At 36.2% G+C, this 17672-nt stretch overlaps 3 protein-coding genes across 4 annotated transcripts in view; 2 read left to right on the top strand and 1 right to left on the bottom strand.

Annotated features, from left to right (window-relative positions):
• Positions 1-13352, top strand: part of LOC114248837 (muscle-specific protein 20) — a 31125-nt gene extending 17773 nt beyond the window's left edge. Inside the window, exons 2-4 of the mRNA XM_028182250.2 lie at positions 11520-11731; positions 11820-11940; positions 12594-13352. Of these exons, the coding sequence (XP_028038051.1) occupies positions 11520-11731; positions 11820-11940; positions 12594-12785 (525 nt within the window). The 3' untranslated portion in view covers positions 12786-13352. The remainder of the gene's footprint in view (positions 1-11519; positions 11732-11819; positions 11941-12593) is intronic.
• LOC114248838 (myophilin) lies at positions 4120-6957 on the bottom strand. Its single transcript, XM_028182251.2, has 4 exons — positions 6823-6957; positions 4939-5138; positions 4521-4641; positions 4120-4441 (listed from the first exon to the last, which is right to left on the bottom strand). The coding sequence occupies exons 1-4, from the start codon at positions 6826-6828 to the stop codon at positions 4259-4261; spliced, it is 510 nt and encodes a 169-aa protein (XP_028038052.1). The 5' UTR covers positions 6829-6957; the 3' UTR covers positions 4120-4258.
• Positions 13353-17166: 3814 nt separating the features above from the next.
• The window catches only part of Ask1 (apoptotic signal-regulating kinase 1), a 30172-nt gene continuing 29666 nt past the window's right edge, over positions 17167-17672 (top strand). For both annotated transcript variants that reach the window (XM_028182210.2, XM_028182211.2), the window contains exons 1-2: positions 17167-17350; positions 17424-17629. In XM_028182210.2, the coding sequence (XP_028038011.2) occupies positions 17302-17350; positions 17424-17629 (255 nt within the window). In that variant the 5' untranslated portion in view covers positions 17167-17301. The remainder of the gene's footprint in view (positions 17351-17423; positions 17630-17672) is intronic.

Genomic DNA, 17672 nt, shown 5'->3' on the forward strand with positions numbered 1-17672 from the left:
TAAAAAATAAATGTTAATAACTTAGATATTCATTCCTGCCTGATTTCTAACGCGAATTATGCGTTCCAATTCCAATGGTACGACAACCATTGCATATAGACTATAGTTTAATACAAATGACATTTCTACCACATACGAAGCGGTGGTGGTGGCATTGTGGTATTTGTAAACTCCAGCAACCACTAAACACCAGAAGATTCGCGATATCGTTCAGCGATTTAGGCAATAAAATGAATTGGCCTACTGGTGGTAGGATCTCTTGAGAGTCCGCACGGGTTGGTACCACCACCCCGCCTATTTCCGCCGTGAAGCAGTAATGCGTTTCGGTTCGAAGGGTGGGGTAGCCGTTGTAACTATACTGAGATCTTAGAACTTATATCTCGAGGTGGGTGGCGCATTTACGTTGCAGGTGTCTATGGGCTCCAGTAACCACTTAACACCAGGTGGGCCGTGAGCTCGTCCATACATCTAAGCAATAAAAAAAATAAAAATAAAAAATGACATATTATATGTACCATGACCATATTTAAAACTGATTTTACGGTTAAATGCCGCGTTTTTATCTTCTTGAAATTAATTCCGACCGCTACAATATTTGACATTTTTATTGGTCACAGACGACGCTCAGTGGTAAGAATAAGTTTCACTTTTAAATGTGTTAAAAGCTTTACGAAAACTATGAAAAATACTGTATCATAACCAAATAGACTCAACATTTCACGCAAATTCAACGCTTATATTACAAAAATCGAACATAGGTGGTGTGTAACAAAACACATGCGCCTGTGATATTTCTGTTTCTGTTACGAAATCGTAACTTTTTAATGATATTAGTTTAAGGCGTAAGTAATATAACCAGTCTGATTAAAATTACTATTGTTCTGCTATATCTGCCACTGAATAGTTATGTGCTCCAGTTGGTCGGTTGCGGAAACCCGCAAAGTTATTACAGCTGTCTATATTATATAACTATATATGAGTCGTCTATTATCAAAGGCGGCAATCTGTGCATTTGGAATTTTTTTTTTTATTTATATGTCAATACAGATTGATTTGAATATAATCGTCTCCTTCAAAGAATACGGTTCAAAACCTGCATTAAATAAAGGTTAATAGTTAACCTGTAATTTATCTAAGATGTCGTTCCGAAGAGTTTTGTGACTGCCAATGGAATACAAAGTCAATAATTCGTTTTTCTGATTTACCAATCATTCTTCAAAAGTCAGATTGCCGGCTTTGATAATAGTCGACTCATATATACATTTTTCGGCACCAAGCTTGGCATCAAGCAGCGTCTGTTTGCTATAGTACAGTCTCGAACGGTGGATTTCTCCGGACACGTTTCGCGACGAGATTGCCGATCCACAAAACGTCTTGTTGTACAGGGAAGGGTGGATGGTACAAGGCCGCGCGGGAGGTCACCAATGCGGTGGACCGACTAAGTTAAAACTACAGTGAGAGGTCCCCTAAATGAGTGCAGTAGAATGGCCTCGAGCAGGGAGAGGTGGCGAGATATCGTGAGAGCATCTAGTCTACCCCCTCCAATACTATATGACGATCACGACCACTCTGTCAAGAGTGACACGATTGAGAAAAAGCCGAAATATTTTCTTCGCAACTTAACTAGACTCCAGTTTATTTAGGTACTAGAATACAGTTACAAATACACATACAACGCTGCACCTTACGGTTTATGATTGCTAAATAAAAAATATCCTTTTTTCAGGCTTAGAATTGGTTTAATATTAAATAGTTTAATTTAAGTATGAACACAGTCTTAGGTAAAATTCTTCTTGTAAAATTCGTTCAATATTCTTTAAATTCTTAAAAAAATCTTATCACATTTCAGACTAAAATATACTTTTGTTTGTCGTTATTGCTGTATTATTTAAGTGCTACATCGCAAAAACGATTATCACAGGTCTTATTGTTTATTTATTTATTTAGACACACCAAGATAAGCATGGATACCAAGTTTCAAGTCAATCGATGCATAGTTCAGTAGTTTTAATAAAACATCCGTAAAAACCACTGATAACCACTTTAGATAAAGACAGCAATATCTACTTCTCATAATTTATATGGTAGTCAGGCTCAACGCTTCTAAATTACATTAATCATGTTCAGTTAACGTGCAACAGCTGTGTCCAGTCTTTTATTAATGAAAGTACAAAAATAATCCATTCAATTTACTAGTACCACGCCACTCACATGATTAACATGCCGCTGTTTCAGTATTAAGACAGTCTGCTATTTAAAATTGTTATTACAAGTAGCACTTATTTTCTCAAGGTTTAAATCGGTTTGAAATTATTGCTTGATTAGAAGAAAATGTAATTAATAAAGAAGATTCGATGGAAATACAATGTAACGAAACAATATGAGTTCAGAGATAGAGTGCAACGCGTTTTTTTCCTACTTATGCTGATAGCCTTGAGAGGCTATTTCAGCTTCTCCTTGACGTGTAGGTGAGCTCACGGGGCTCAAACCAGGCGTGTTGCTAACATTGGCCCTAGCAATAGCAGTGCTTCGCAGAATCTACCACCGGATCGGAAACGCGGCCTACTGAGAAGATCTGGCGAGAAACTCAGTGGGCTGCGTCTATGGGTTAATTTACTCGTCGAGCCTTTAGTCGCAAGCGACGGGTTTGGCGACGACGGTGACCGGACACACAACGCGTTGCCATCGTGTTATGAAAATATATATGGCTTGGAAACTCTCAAATATCAACATATACGTTACAACACTCACTCCGAGACATATAGACAATTTCATGTAAAAACATAATATGACCCTAAACGTCTCTGTACCCGCTTGAAGACAGCTAAAATAGAATCCTTCAAAAATATTGTTTTTTACTGCCGTCGTCGACGGATCAATAAGTCGTGGGTTAAATTTCCCCGTCCTTCATGTATACCTACCTAATGCCTATCGTAGAGGGGTCTTTACTTTAAAACCTCATTCGAAGAGCACGTCATATTGCTCAAAAGACACCATGCAAACAAACCTGCTTCGGCGGCGAGTAGTCCCTATGTAAAAAGCAGATGCGGAGATCAAACTATACCTACCTCAGGCGTGTAATTTCAAAGCTCATGTGCTATTTTTAGTGAGCACATTTCACATCACCAAACGCATTACAGAAGTTACCTAATAATCTCATAAAACATTAGACGCAACGCGAACCTTTAATTCTTAATGCGTCCTAATTGTACTGATTTATCGAATGTTACAGTCCTCATACTGCCATAAATAATAACATAAATATAGTTAATTTTGGCACTCCTTGAATGCAATTCATCTATTTTGGAACTAGAATAATAAATATATCACGTATCGTAGATCATCATAAAGTTTGTATTTTGTCACATTATACCTATATTATTTGATTATGAGAAATGTAAATCAAACAGAATCTATTTATAAATAGGTAGTGCCAAACACTTTTAGCTACCATTTTATTCGTATCCATTGCGACGTGCTATAAGGAGGGACTGTTTCTTCTTTTGCTATTTCTTTTACGTCATCGATTTTTGGTTCTATGATTTGCATTTTATCATTATAAATATTTACACTACAACTTAGATTTTCAAATATCAAAAAGAAAAAAAAAATAACTATATTTTACAATTTTTTCTGTAGTTTCATAAAGTGAGAAGAAAAAACAAATCATGTGTAGTATTCCATTATTTTAAGTACCTACCAAAATAATATTTCATGAATTCCTTTTCGGCTACTTGTAATAACAATTTTAAATAGCAGACTGTCTTAATACTGAAACAGCGGCATGTTAATCGTGTGAGTGGCGTGGTACTGGTAAATTGAATGGATTATTTTTGTACTTTCATTAATAAAAGACTGGACACAGCTGTTGCACGTTAAATGAACATGATTAGTGTAATTTAGAAGCGTTGAGCCTGACTACCATATAAATTATGAGAAGTAGACATTGCTATCTTTATCACATAAAAGACCTAACTGCAATAAATTTCAACAAATAAAATAAAAACTTCTATTTAGAAATTATCCTTTATTTAAAACGTTAAATATTTACATTAAGTTAAAGTGTAGAAACGAAAATTAAAGTAACAAAAGCCGTTGACTAATACTTAAAATATATTAGGTAAAATCTATCACACGATCTTTGACATAGCGTAATCGGCAAGATAATTTTGAAAGTAAAAAAATCATTCAACCAAATTCTTCCATGCACAAATACTGATATCAATGTGGAAAATATTGGGAAAAATTTAGAAGCAATTTACATGTGGCGGGTGTTACCGAAGCCACCATGACCGGACTGGGAGGCGCCCTTATTGAAGCCCATTTGGAGGTTAAGTTCAGCGTTGTGGGCCCGAAGTTGTTCTTCCGTGAAGGTACGTTCGTTCTTATCAGCCATTTTAGGTCCTAGCTGAGGTCCTGTAAACTCGGGATGTTTTTGAGTCTAGAACAAAAAACATAAATATCAAATTTAATCCCAAAGTTACAAATATTTGTAGTTGCACAATAATAATTGAACTTACAATTCTTCCCAGAGCGTACAAACATAATGTTACTTGGGGAATGTTACGCCTCTCAAAAAGATCGGCGGTTTGGAATATTTCTTCTTCTGGTACTCCGTATTTCTTGATTGCCGCTTGGAACCTGGAATGATACAAATACAACGCTGATTTTCATATGTAATTTGGTATAATGATTCTGCGTATGCTACATTATGAAATAATGATTTAATCATTTTTCTTACAATGTATGTATTTGAATGAGTTTATCAAACGCTTTAATACGACTAAAATTAATTTTTATTCGATTTATTTACTCGATGATTGGTTACGCTAATGTACAAATTTATGTGAATTCATTAATTATAATATTTTATTGTATCATTTAGGTACAATTACTTAGAAATTTAAATTTTTTGGCATTGCACCTCTTTGCAATTACCTTTGAATGTTCTCCATGAGCTGGAAGTTGGTCCCTCTCTCTTGGATTTTTTTCACTGATCCAGGAGCCAATTTGTTGGCCAATTTGCAAAGGATCACACCGTCCCTTAGCACATCTTCGTATGCGCCATTTGGAAGCGGCTCTCCCAAAACATCAGAGATCCAAGTGAGAACCTCTTGTTCTTGGTCCTTGTTTCTGGCCTAAAATTTAGCAATTTTATATAAATATACATGAAATAAAATCTTGGCATTACACTCATCAAAACAATCGCCTTGAAAGTCGTTTGAATGACATATTTTAAACAAGCGGCCCGCTCCGGCTCCGCTCGTGTCTTTAACAAAAATTTCAACGATATTTGACGTTGTTTTATTTTTTTTAATAAAAGAACACTTATTGCGGCATAACTATAATAGTTTGACATATGCTGTCGTGACACTTTTTGTAAATAATAATGTGTTCTACAAAGTCGTAGTACATTATTTTATTCTATCATCAATAGTTTTCGCAGGGCACGCGAAGTAAAGAATATTTTAGATAATTTTTTCACACCTTGGGTTACATTATTGGAGTTTTAGTAAGGATCCATAATTTTGTTCGAAAAAGATTATATATAGCCTATGTCACTCGGGAATAGTGTAGCTTCCAAACAGTGAAAGAATTTTTCAAATTGGTTCAGTAGTTTCGGAGCCTATTCACAATACAAACAAACAAACGAATCTTTCCTCTTTTTAATATTAGTTTAGAAGTATAGATGAATTGTCACTAAGTGAGTAGGTACAAAATATTTTTTCTGTTCCTAGAAACATAAACATGCAAGTCTTGAACGTTGGCCATAAAACGTTCGTTCCAGTGCCAACTCGTGCGATGGTTAGTTGGCTTATTCCAGCATCATCTCCCGAAATAACGCGATCGTTAACGTAAACATATTGCTGTAATCCGTACGATTAAGCGTTGCGTCTGGAGTGTTTCGTAATGTCACTAAATCGGGTACTTTTTCCCATTATTTCGATTAAAAATAATTGAATCAACTGCTCATTTATAAAGCGGATTCAACTCCTGTCGTAGATGTAACATCGCATCCTTAAAATTAATAACAACATCATAAATAATGGACCGATATTAGCAACCGCAGTAAACATATTATGAGTGAGCAGTAGTTACCACCGTTTTCTCTCTCATTGCCGAGAAAATATTCAGTTTCAGTTCAAAGGTGTCCTATCTTCTGATGCAAATGATTGGTCTTTAGATATCAAGAGTTCATTCACTTTGTGTCGTCAATGGGTTCTCGTACTAACTAAAACTAAGTTAATTTCTAGTCCCCTATCCATATTATCGAACATAAACATTCGTTATATTAAACTCCTCGCAAAGAAAATTAATTAGAGAATAAATATCTTTGGGAAGAAAATAGGTTGTAATGTATTAGGCATTTCATAATGACTGCGGGCAGCTGTGTATGCGTATCCAATGATCATTGACGTCAAACAGCACTCGACTTTATCAAAATAGTATTGTTATTTATTACACTTTCTCTTAAATATTTTACGCTGCATTAACATTGTTATGAAACAATTTGGCTTCTACGCAAAATGATTAAAATTGCCTTTTCAATCTTTCATCAAATCTTATAATTATCAAATATGATAAAAAATTAAAAGCTAATTATAAATGTTTTAAAAATCAATCAAAGCTTAACACGATCACGAACCAATTACATACTCTTTGATGTGTTTGAAACCACAAGCAAAGCATTTTGAAAAAGGAAAATCTAACGAAGTAAAAAACTGTATTTTCTGTAATAAAACAAAAATATTTTATTTCTACACGATTATAATAATGCTTATGCTCGCCTTTGTTAGATAATTCTAAATAATGCTTACGTACAGGCATTGTGTGCAGGCGAAATCTGGTTTCTAAACTAGTTTCTAGGGCGGGTTTCCACCGCGGTATCAACAAGTGAACTGCGTTCAGTGTGGATGCGTTCGTCCGCCTTCAGAACGCGGGGGCGGGCGGGAAATCTTCGTAATATAACACAAGTATAAACATTGTAAAATGTGCCGTCATTTTTATTTACATCACCAAGCGGTAATGTTTGTCTTGTTCCGGCTTATAACGACGTAGCTTTGAATTTTAGAATTATTTCAACTTTCCGAACGAAAAATTTGAGTTGAGTGAATTTATTAAATTTAATCACTATTAACCATATCAGTTGTATCTGTGCCTCTCTTTGTAATTATTTCATGGGGTGGAATATACAGATTAGTATTTTTGTAGGTACTGATTTTTTTGGGTTTGTTGTTTCACGACCCCAGCAGAACAGTTGCATATTAACCACAAGTACTCTTACTTGACCTGACATCAGTTCATGCGATGCATATAATATCTAAAATTAAGTCGTTAGCTTGAAAAGAATAGAAAAAAATCCGATAAAACCCTGAATCGCACTTACTACGATTTCAAGATACCCTTGCCGTTATATAAGCTAAAGCTTATACAACAATGAACCATAAACAACAATCTGTACTATGATATCTATCACTACTAATATTTGATATCTCAAAAACCTAAAAAGTTTATTGCTGTAATTCATTTATGTGTTCCGGTTTGAAGAGTTGGACAGGCATCAAGCCAATGTAAATCGTGTGTTGCCTTTTTCCCCATAAAAAGCCCACAGTTATAGTCGTTTTGATTTATTGCTGAACAGAAAATACACTCTACTCCAATAAATGTACCTCATGTCAATATTTACATACAACAAACAAATTGTATAAAATAACACTCACTTTGCGGCAAAGTTCCCCTTTCAAGTACCACCCTCTAAGCTTGAACATTTGAGATACAGATCGCAGAGCTTTTTTTCTATACATTTATCATATAACATACAAGCTCAGTGGTATCTTCGTTGTTGTTTTCATACTCTTTGGTACTTGCAATTGGACTCCAATTGACTGCTATTTAATAAACGTGCCTTTTTCCATTATTATTTGGAATATTTCCAAACCTTTCAACACTGTCTACTTGTACACACTTGTAATGAATAAACATTTTTGCTATCTCAAATTGTATCCAGATTCTAGCTACCATACCTTTGACAGTGTTCAAGTAAATAATATATTATTTATAATTTGTCAACGTTTTAAACGACGTTAAAAGAAAATGAGAAAGATCAGATAAAGCTAATTCACTGTTGTAAATATTTTCAATGTTGATCCATTATAACTGATGGACCATTGCAATTAATAGGAAAAGTACCGTGGAAGTTAAAAAAAACATTTATTTTGTGCATTTTCTATCTAATAATCCTTGTTTAAAATGAGCTTACTATCACAGTATTCTATGTGTACCGAATGAATCTTTCAGAAGAGTCTCGTAATTGTCTTTTACAAATATAGAACTTGGAATTAGAAACCTACTAGTATCTATTGGTTTTACTATGAATCGATCTGGTCACAATTCTGCTACAAACCAAACAAGAGAGGGCAGACTACTGACATATCCTACTTCAAACGAGGCTTGTGGAGATTACTTAACAGTAGGTAGAGCAGCTTAGCTTTGCTCCGACTTTGCGAATGTCCATGAACAACGGTTACCATTCATGATCAGCTGAGCCGTATGCTCCTTGTCTGCCACAAATGCAATATAAAATGAGTACAGACCAAAACAGCAGACGTTTGACTACATTAGAACCACATTTAAACAACTAAAATATATGAGAGCTAGCGTTTTTTTGTCCTCAAAAAAGTCCACCGGAAATTAGTAAATTCTAAATATTTTGTAGTTTCAAATTTAAACGACAACGAAGTGTACGTTTTAAAATTAGAAGCAGAAAAATACTTTGGTAGATCACTTTCATCATTAACGTAATGTAATACAAGAAGCTTTTTTTGTAAATAAAAAAATATGGTAAATGAGTTTAAAAATATCAAACAGTCGATTAATAAACGAAAAGGCTTTATTCTTTAAGCGTTTGGCAAAACATTTGACATTCAAACACTTTAACAATTTCTCAAGTTAATAGTTGCTTCTTGCGGTTCGTCTTCGCTCATTTCCTGCCAAATTTATAACTTGACTCCGACGTCCTATCGACCTTAAAACATTGCGCGCAATCGTTTCTGACGTTATCTACTGCTTTTTTTTCATCTATATCAATTTGGTGTTAACGTATAAATGTGGTAAACCTGTTTTCTCTTTAATAACTACTTCTACGCATGCTGTCAATCAATTAGGTCTTTGCTCTTATACTATTGCTACCTTTTTTTTAATAAATAAGTCACTTATTTCGTGAATGTTATGTTACTATGTCTCCATCTCAAATAAATAATTAATATAGAGGTGTTAAAGTCCAACTTTTTATATTGGATGATGGATTTAAAAATGTGAATACAGAAATTGGACAGCCTGAAATGAAATATCAAAAACGAATAAATTATAAAGTATCAAGCAGATGATAGATTAACAAACACGTCACTAGGTGAATTTGTGTTTTTGTTATAATCACTCAGTTCTTCAGAATTTTTATTAAATTCTATAAATTTCAATGAAATTCGTTTAGAAGTGCTTTTTGTTTATGTGATTGTTTTGACTGCATTAATATGACGGGGCTCGAAGACCACAGAACGGTATTTACTATTTTTATAAGAAAATACGTAGAACAATGTCGCTAATACAAAATAACAGAATGATTTTCGAACAATTTCCACGATAAAGGAATTTCTGGAACATTCCACGATAATTTGTGTAATAAAAATAAACCTATTTAATAGATATGTTTTCGTAATACTGGTATTGGTCGGTCGGCCGTTACACAAAGTTTGACATAATCCAACCGACATTTCCATTCATAATCCAATCGACATAATCCAAACGAGCACAATGTGGGTGGAGATATTCTCTTTGTGATATCTATAGGCTCCGGTAGCCATTTCCAGACAGGTGTGCCACATGTTCGGCCACAATAAACTAACAGTAAAATTGGACAAAGTTTACTCACCAAAACCACTCCAGGATTTTTAGATAGAGCACAGGGTAGAAAACCGTATTTTACTTGCTTCATTAGAATCCCAATCTAGATTAGCGGCGAAAGTTGCTTAGGAATATAAAAGAAAAGAAATAGTACGATAAAAGTATGTGTTTTCAGGATTGAAAATAAAATATACAAAAATAATAACAAGGTTATCATGACTTCTTCTTGAAACGTTACGTTTGACTGATGGCAAACAAATGAATTTTCTAGTTAAGAAATCAAATATAAATGCTACAAATATCTTCAGACTTCCTTTTAAAATTAACATACGTAGGTATGTAATAAATTTCGCTATCTTCGTGCAAAATTTTTGTTTTTTTGTATTACTAAGCAAAATAAAATGCAATTACTTTTAAAACCTAATATTTTTTCTCTGTTTTTTATGCAATAAAGCCACGATATTTATATGTGTTTTTTAAACAATGATGTATCACTTTAACATGTTTTTGTACCTAAGTTTATTTATTATTATCAAAAATACTATTTTTTTAAAACACAATACAAAAAAATTGATTGCCGCAGATGGCGGTGTCTACGACACAAGCCAACAGTGATTAGGACTTCAGAGTAAGAAACCTTCTCAAAATACGCGCCGTATCCAGTATAACTGCCTTTTGTATCAGTCCCCTAACCCAGTTGGATAACGAGAGTTCCTTAAGATGTTTTTCGAAGCTTCTCGCTATCAAACCATGTACTGATACAACTATTGGCACAATTATAGTTGAATCAACATGCCATATGGCGGTAGTCTCACCATTAGCAAAACGAGAACGGCCAGAAATATATGTCTAATAGATTCTCCCGGACGTTGGCATGCCCGACAAATTTTATTATTATTATAATGATTATTATTATTAATAATATTCATGATCTCCTTCGGTAATTTTCATAGCACAAGGTGAACTAAATGTCATTAACCTACTGAATACTCTTTTCAAGCCTCGTTTGAAGTCCTCAGTGTTCAAGAAAAATTATAGAGGGGAGTTTTTTTTTAGAGGTCTATAGAACGTGATAAAATAATTACTAAAAAAGGGCTAGCTATAATTAGTGTAAGGTGATCATTGAATCTTATAACCCCTGAATCCTACCTACCTGTGACATAAGATTAAAGTCTCAACTACACTGATACTACGGACGTCCTCCAAATAATTATATAGCAGATACTATAGCACCAGAAGTGTAAATTAGACATTAAGAGGTTAGAAAGTACACTACTAAAATGGGTACTGATTAATATATGTTCGGACGAGTCTGGTATACTAAGAGTAGTACATCCACAGTGCGATTCCAGAGATCTTTCTTACCACGTACCATCCGGCTATGGAATGAGCTCTCCTCCACGGTGTTTCCCGAGCGCTATGACATGTCCTTCTTCAAACGAGGCTTTTGAAGAGTATTAAGCAGTAGACAGCGGCTTGGCTCTGCCCCTGGTATTGCTGAAGTCCATGGGCGACGGTAACCACTCACCATCAGGTGGGCCGTATGCTCGTCTGCCTACAAGGGCAATAAAAAAAAGATGAAGGTGAATAAATTGTCAAGAGTTATGCATTTGTTTTAGTGCGCTGGTAAACGCGAACCAGAAAAAGAGGCAGAAGCTCAACGGTGGATTGAATCGGTTATCGGTGAGCGGTTCCCTTCCGACCTTCCCTACGAGCTGGCTCTCCGTGACGGCATCATCCTTTGCAAGTTGATGAACAGACTCCAACCCGGTATTATTCCTAAAGTCAACATCTCTGGAGGAGACTACAAGTTCATGGATAACATCAGCCAGTGAGTATTCTTAAAAATATTAATTGTCGACATTGATGAATTGTTTGAAAGAAATTTGATATTCATTTACAAATCGATTAATTTTCAGATTCCAAAAGGCTTGCATCAAATATGGTGTGCCCGATGTCGACCTTTTCCAAACTACGGATTTGTGGGATCAAAAGAATATCGTATTAGTCACACAGACTATTTTTGCTATTGGTAGAACGGTAAGTTTAAGTCTTTGCATTTAGAAAACGCTTCTCCACAAAAAATGTTAAAGTAACTAATTAATTACTGTTAAAGGTTATTGTTCATGGATCAAAAAATGTTTTATTCACCCACACTGCATACATCTAAGTCTCAGCTGAATAGTTTAACGTCTGTTCCAATCCTTCAAACCTGAACGCATGGCTGCTACGCTATATAAATGAGCAGAGCGGTATGGTATCCATGCAAATTTAGAATACTCTTTACCATTTGTAATAACACAAACAATATAGAGTTTCCTGCATGAAAGGTACAGCTTACTATCGTTATCACAATGCTCTATTTAGTTTAGTTTGGGGAAAATTTCAAATTTTAATCAATCCGTTTCCGTGATAGGACCTCTTGTGACTTTTGTGAGTCCGCACGGGTAGGTACCACCACCCCGCCTATTTCTGCCGTGAAGCAGTAATGCGTTTCGGTTTGAGGGGTGGGGCAACCGTTGTAACTATACTGAGACCTTAAAACTTATATCTCAAGGTGGGTGGCGCATTTACGTTGTTGATGTCTATGGACTCCAGTAACCGCTTAACACCAGTTGGGCTGTGAGCTCGTCCACCCATCAAAACAATAAAATAAATAAGAAAATTATATCAAATTATCATTCTATTTACAGGCATACAAACACCCGGAATGGCGCGGCCCTTTCCTCGGACCCAAGCCTGCTGAAGAAAACAAACGTGCCTTCAGCGAGGATGTTCTTCGAGCTGGCGAGTCCGTCATCGGTCTTCAGGCTGGTACAAACAAGTTGGCCTCACAGTCTGGACAAAACTTTGGAGCCTCACGTAAAATTATTCTTGGGAAGTAAAGTACCAGGAAACTATATCTTCGAAGAATTACATAGTTTTTCATACGTTTTTGTCTAGTATATATACTCTATTGTACACAGCTAGTTTTATATTCTTGCTGTGATTGGTTTAAATATGTAAGCATTGCGAATATTTGTTTTTCATTTCATTGAACTGGACTGCGTAGTTTAGTGCCTATGTGGTTTTGTGGTCAATTAATAAAATACATCACGCGGTGATCTTATAGATTAGTTTTAATTTATACCTATATTTTTAGCTTTTGTTATATGTATATTCTATTATATTTTATCATGGTCTGTTGCATATTACATAATTAAATTTAAATTAATAGCATGACGATGATTATGATTATTATAATAAGATAATTGTATGGTAATTTGTCAATAATTTTATACATTTTGTCTACTGTCTTCAATTTAAAAGTAAATATTTGTCATTTATTAATATTAACCTTAAAAAACAGTACCTATGTAGTACAAAGTAAATGTCTCTATTTCCAATCTGTAAAACGAAATAACAAGGTTTATTGCATACAATTACAATTAAAGAATTAATGCGACTAAAAATTCTTTTAATTTCTCTAAAATCCGGAAGCAAAAGGTAAGCCACTTTAGATTATTTTTTATTTGCCTTTGAAGTCAGATGAGCATACGGCCCATCTAACGGTATACGATCACCAATGCTCAAGGACAGGTCCAGCCGAGCCGCTTAGGACACTTTTTAAGCATGGTTTAAAGAGGGTCACAGAAAACAGGAGTGGAGATCATACAAAGCAAAAGATCACAGTGGTTCAAAGTAATACTTATGCACTATATTCCCGTGGCAAGTGTTGCTATGATAAATTGAAAACGATGAGTTCATCCTAAAATAAATCCGCAGAGCTCTCCGCGTGGATTTTTTTACTGATTTTGTTCGCCCTTGTATTGTCCAGTCATGACTTATGCGAGTTTGGTGTTCGCTCACGTGACCCGCACACACATAGAAACCCTGCAATCCCTACAATATACATATATCAATCCCGTTTTTAGGGTTTAGGTTAGCCGTCGGAGCTCCGTGGTGCGTAGGAACGTTGGCCTATACAACGACCTGGTCTTCGAATCAATCCGGAAACACATGAAGTTTGCGTCGCAACGGTATTTCCAAAAAGCTATGCATCATCATAATCGCCAAATCGCTGCCGCCACTGACTACTCTCCGAGCCCTGATCACGCAGGAGCCAGTCACCATCGACGCCCTAGACACATCCTTACGGATCCATTAGATCCAATAACCCTTACATTAGACGTTTTTAGCTCTAACACTAGGAGCAGGCTTAGGGACCCCGGTTACCGTACCCGTACGTGCAACCTTATCTAAACATCAGCCCGCTGAGTTTCTCGCCGGATCTCCTCAGCGGGTCGCGATTCCGATCCGGTAGTAGATTCATTCGCGAAGCAGCTGCTCTTGAGTTGTTAGGTTTCCTTTGGAGGCGCTCAGGCAGCTGTTAGCAAATCCCATCCCTCCTGGCTGAGCTTTTGCTCGCCTAACTGCCCTTGTGAAACTGGAAAAGCCTCCGGAACCCCAGTAATTCCTCATTCACAAAAAACAATAAAAATGATGAGGTGTTGGTTAATTTTCCCGAACTCGAGGCCATTGACTCAATTTTCATATAAGTTTAATAAGTTTAATTTCAAGCAATCATTTAAAAGTATAAAATAAATATATAAAATAAAATGAATTAAATTGAGGAAATGCATTATCTTTATAGCCCGTTTTTTTTAATTACATACAACTCTGTTTTTATTTTAATTGTAGTCGTTAATGAACTTTCTGAGTTCATCGTTTCATCAAATATAATAATATTACGGACAACGAATAGTCCAGAATTTGTCAGCAGTTGGAACAGCGCCCCTAGCGGCAAACGTAGGCAAACGATCCCATTCCATACAAATATGAGGCAATATGAGCTAACTTTTACGCTATCGAGAAAGTTAAAAACTCGCACTAAGCACACTGAGCGTTAGGCAGCATCTCAGCTGTGCCCCCGGAATAGTTGATGTACACGAGCCTAATACTGATTTTCAAATTGGTTCCAAACTCCCTTATTAACTAACCTACCTACTTGATTATAATTTTTGTTGCTCTGTAGTCTAAGTACTTTTTCTTTATCTTGTTTAGTCACTAATAAATTGCTTTGAACGATAACACTGTACTTTTTTTTCATCTTTTTTTCTATCAAATAATCTAAGAAACGTACCGGATAGAAAGAGAGGGCTCCAAATGATCTACGGAATAAATAAATAAATAATAATAATAAAAATTAAACTAGGTAGGTATTTAATAGCGATGATGAGGTACTTTCTTATAGTCTCTTTAAAAATATTCAATCCCACAGATGTCTGTCGTAGGTTTAATAAATAATTTATGTAGGTATACACTTGAAAGTCACTATTCCTACAAATTAAGTTAATATTATTAACACGCACTTAAATCAAATACATCTTTTTATTTTTTTTATTGCTTAGATGTGTAGACGAGCTCACAGCCCACCTGGTGTTAAGTGGTTACTGGGGCCCATAGACATCTATAACGTAAATGCGCCACACACCTTGAGATATAGTTCTAAGGTATCAGTATTGTCACAACAGCTACCCCACCCTTCAAACCGAAACGCATTACTGCTTCACGGCAGAAATAGGCAGGGCGGTGGTACCTACCCACGCGGACTCACAAGAGGTCCTACCACCAGTCATTACGCAAATTATAATTTTGCGGGTTTGATTTTTATTACACGATGTTATTCCTTCACCGTGGAAGTCAATCGTGAACATTTGCTAAGTACGTATTTCATTAGAAAAATTGGTACCCGCCTGCGGGATTCGAACACCGGTGCATCGCTCGATACGAATACACCGGACATCTTATCCTTTAGGCCACGACGAATTCATCTTATTTGTAAACAAAAATTTGAAATATAATGTATGGTCGTTTTTATTACAATATTTAATCAAAATAATATAATTACATACTTCTGCTTCGTGTCCCAAAAAGTTTAATTTGACTTGATTTCTTTCTTTTATGCGTCATCTTGTGTTTTACATAAGTACTAAATTTAATATTGTAAACAAAACATTTCTCAGTCAGGCTTAAAAACGCTCATAGTTGCTACTAGATGGCGTTAAAATGTCAATTACATTCAAGGTCCCGCTAGTGATGTATTTTAATCAACAAAACTATTATTGATCATAATAGGACACTTAATAGTGGACAATTTAAATTACAATCATTTGACTCACCTACTTAATTTTATTTATTCCCTTAAAAGGCAGATGAAACCACGGCCTGCCTGATGTTAGATAATCACCGATACTTATATTATCAGTCAAACCACTGACATAAATGCGTCTGCCCATCACTCTTAGCGTTTTTTTTAAACTTTCATTGAATTGGTAAACTTATTTTGGGTTCAAGCTAGCTTTTACCACCGTCGTACATACATATATTATATTTATTGCGAAGTGTTGCTTAATCGAATTAGAACAGTAAGCTAGTCATAGGGACTGTTGTACTAAGTACTGAGTAGGGCACTGAGTTTAACTGCGTACACAGTAGTTGTTCATCATCACCATCATCAGCCCACGGTCGTTCACTGCTGGACGTAGGCCTCTCCCAATATACACCACTGAGCTCGGTCTTCGGCTCTCCTCATCCACCTCTTGCCGGCCACTCTTCGAAGGTCATTGCATCACCTAGCCAGGGAGCATCCCACGTTACGTTTTCCACTGCGCTGTCTCTAGTCCAGAGGCCTTGAGTAGAGGGTGATAGTCAGTTCTACGACAGCAGTGAGTACAACATTGGTAATTAACTACAACTACAACTGTACAAATGTTTGCCTGCATTGTTTGATTAAACATTGACATGTAAGTCGTTCCCCAATAATACAGGGTTCGTTGAAGCTTTGGATGTCGAACATCTACTTTTTTTTTCCTACCTATGCTGATAGCCTTGAGATGCTATTTCAGCTTCGCCCTAACGTTTGTAGGTGAGCTCGCGGGGCTCAACCGGAGACTTGCTAACACTGACCCTAGCAAGAGCAGTGCTTCGCAGAATCTACCACCGGGTCGGAAACGCGACCCACTGAGAAGATCCGGTGAGAAACTCAGTGGGCTGTATCTACGGGTTAGTTCGCTCGTCGAGCCCTTCGTCGCAAGCGACGGGTTCGACGAGGTCGGTGACCGGTGCTTGTGGTGCCTAAAAGCACCGTTAATGGATCAGGAGGATCCGTAATGACGTGCTTTGGGCGACGTCGACGGTTTACCATTCGGAACATCTACTGAATGGTTTGTATTACCCACAGAGTACCTAATATATAAACTACGCGTACGCCAAGTTCGAGTGAGTAGGGCATCACTAATATTAAATAACATAAGCCGAGGACCCGTAGTGCTTGTTTGTGGAATTTATTTTTTGTGCTGCGTAAATTAAAGCATGAAATTTATGTTTATACCGTCCAAATGATAATAAATACGTGAGAAAATGATAACCTTCAGCGGTACAAACGCTTCCTCAGCGCTGGAGGATACAGGTTCGTACAGTGGAAATTGTTTTCAAATCAACTTTGTTTTGAAGTTTTGTTTTGATTTCGAAATAAATTTTAGGCGAAGTCAGAAGCATCTGTGAAAGTGTTTGTAGCGATAGTTCGAATGCCACTGTTCAACCAGGAGGTTCGAACCAACGGCCTCGAATGGATATAGCCTGTGTGTTGGATGTGTCCCACACTTCCAATATAAGTCACCGCAAAAGGGCCCTTGAAGAAGTTCGTTTGGCGGCTGAACTGGTTAATGCGAATCTCCATCATATTCACGTAAGTTTGTTAAGTGTTGTAACCTAAAATTTTGGCATAAATG

This window comes from Bombyx mandarina, chromosome 12 (genome assembly GCF_030267445.1).
Source record: "Bombyx mandarina strain Sakado chromosome 12, ASM3026744v2".
NCBI classification, from domain to species: domain Eukaryota; kingdom Metazoa; phylum Arthropoda; class Insecta; order Lepidoptera; family Bombycidae; genus Bombyx; species Bombyx mandarina.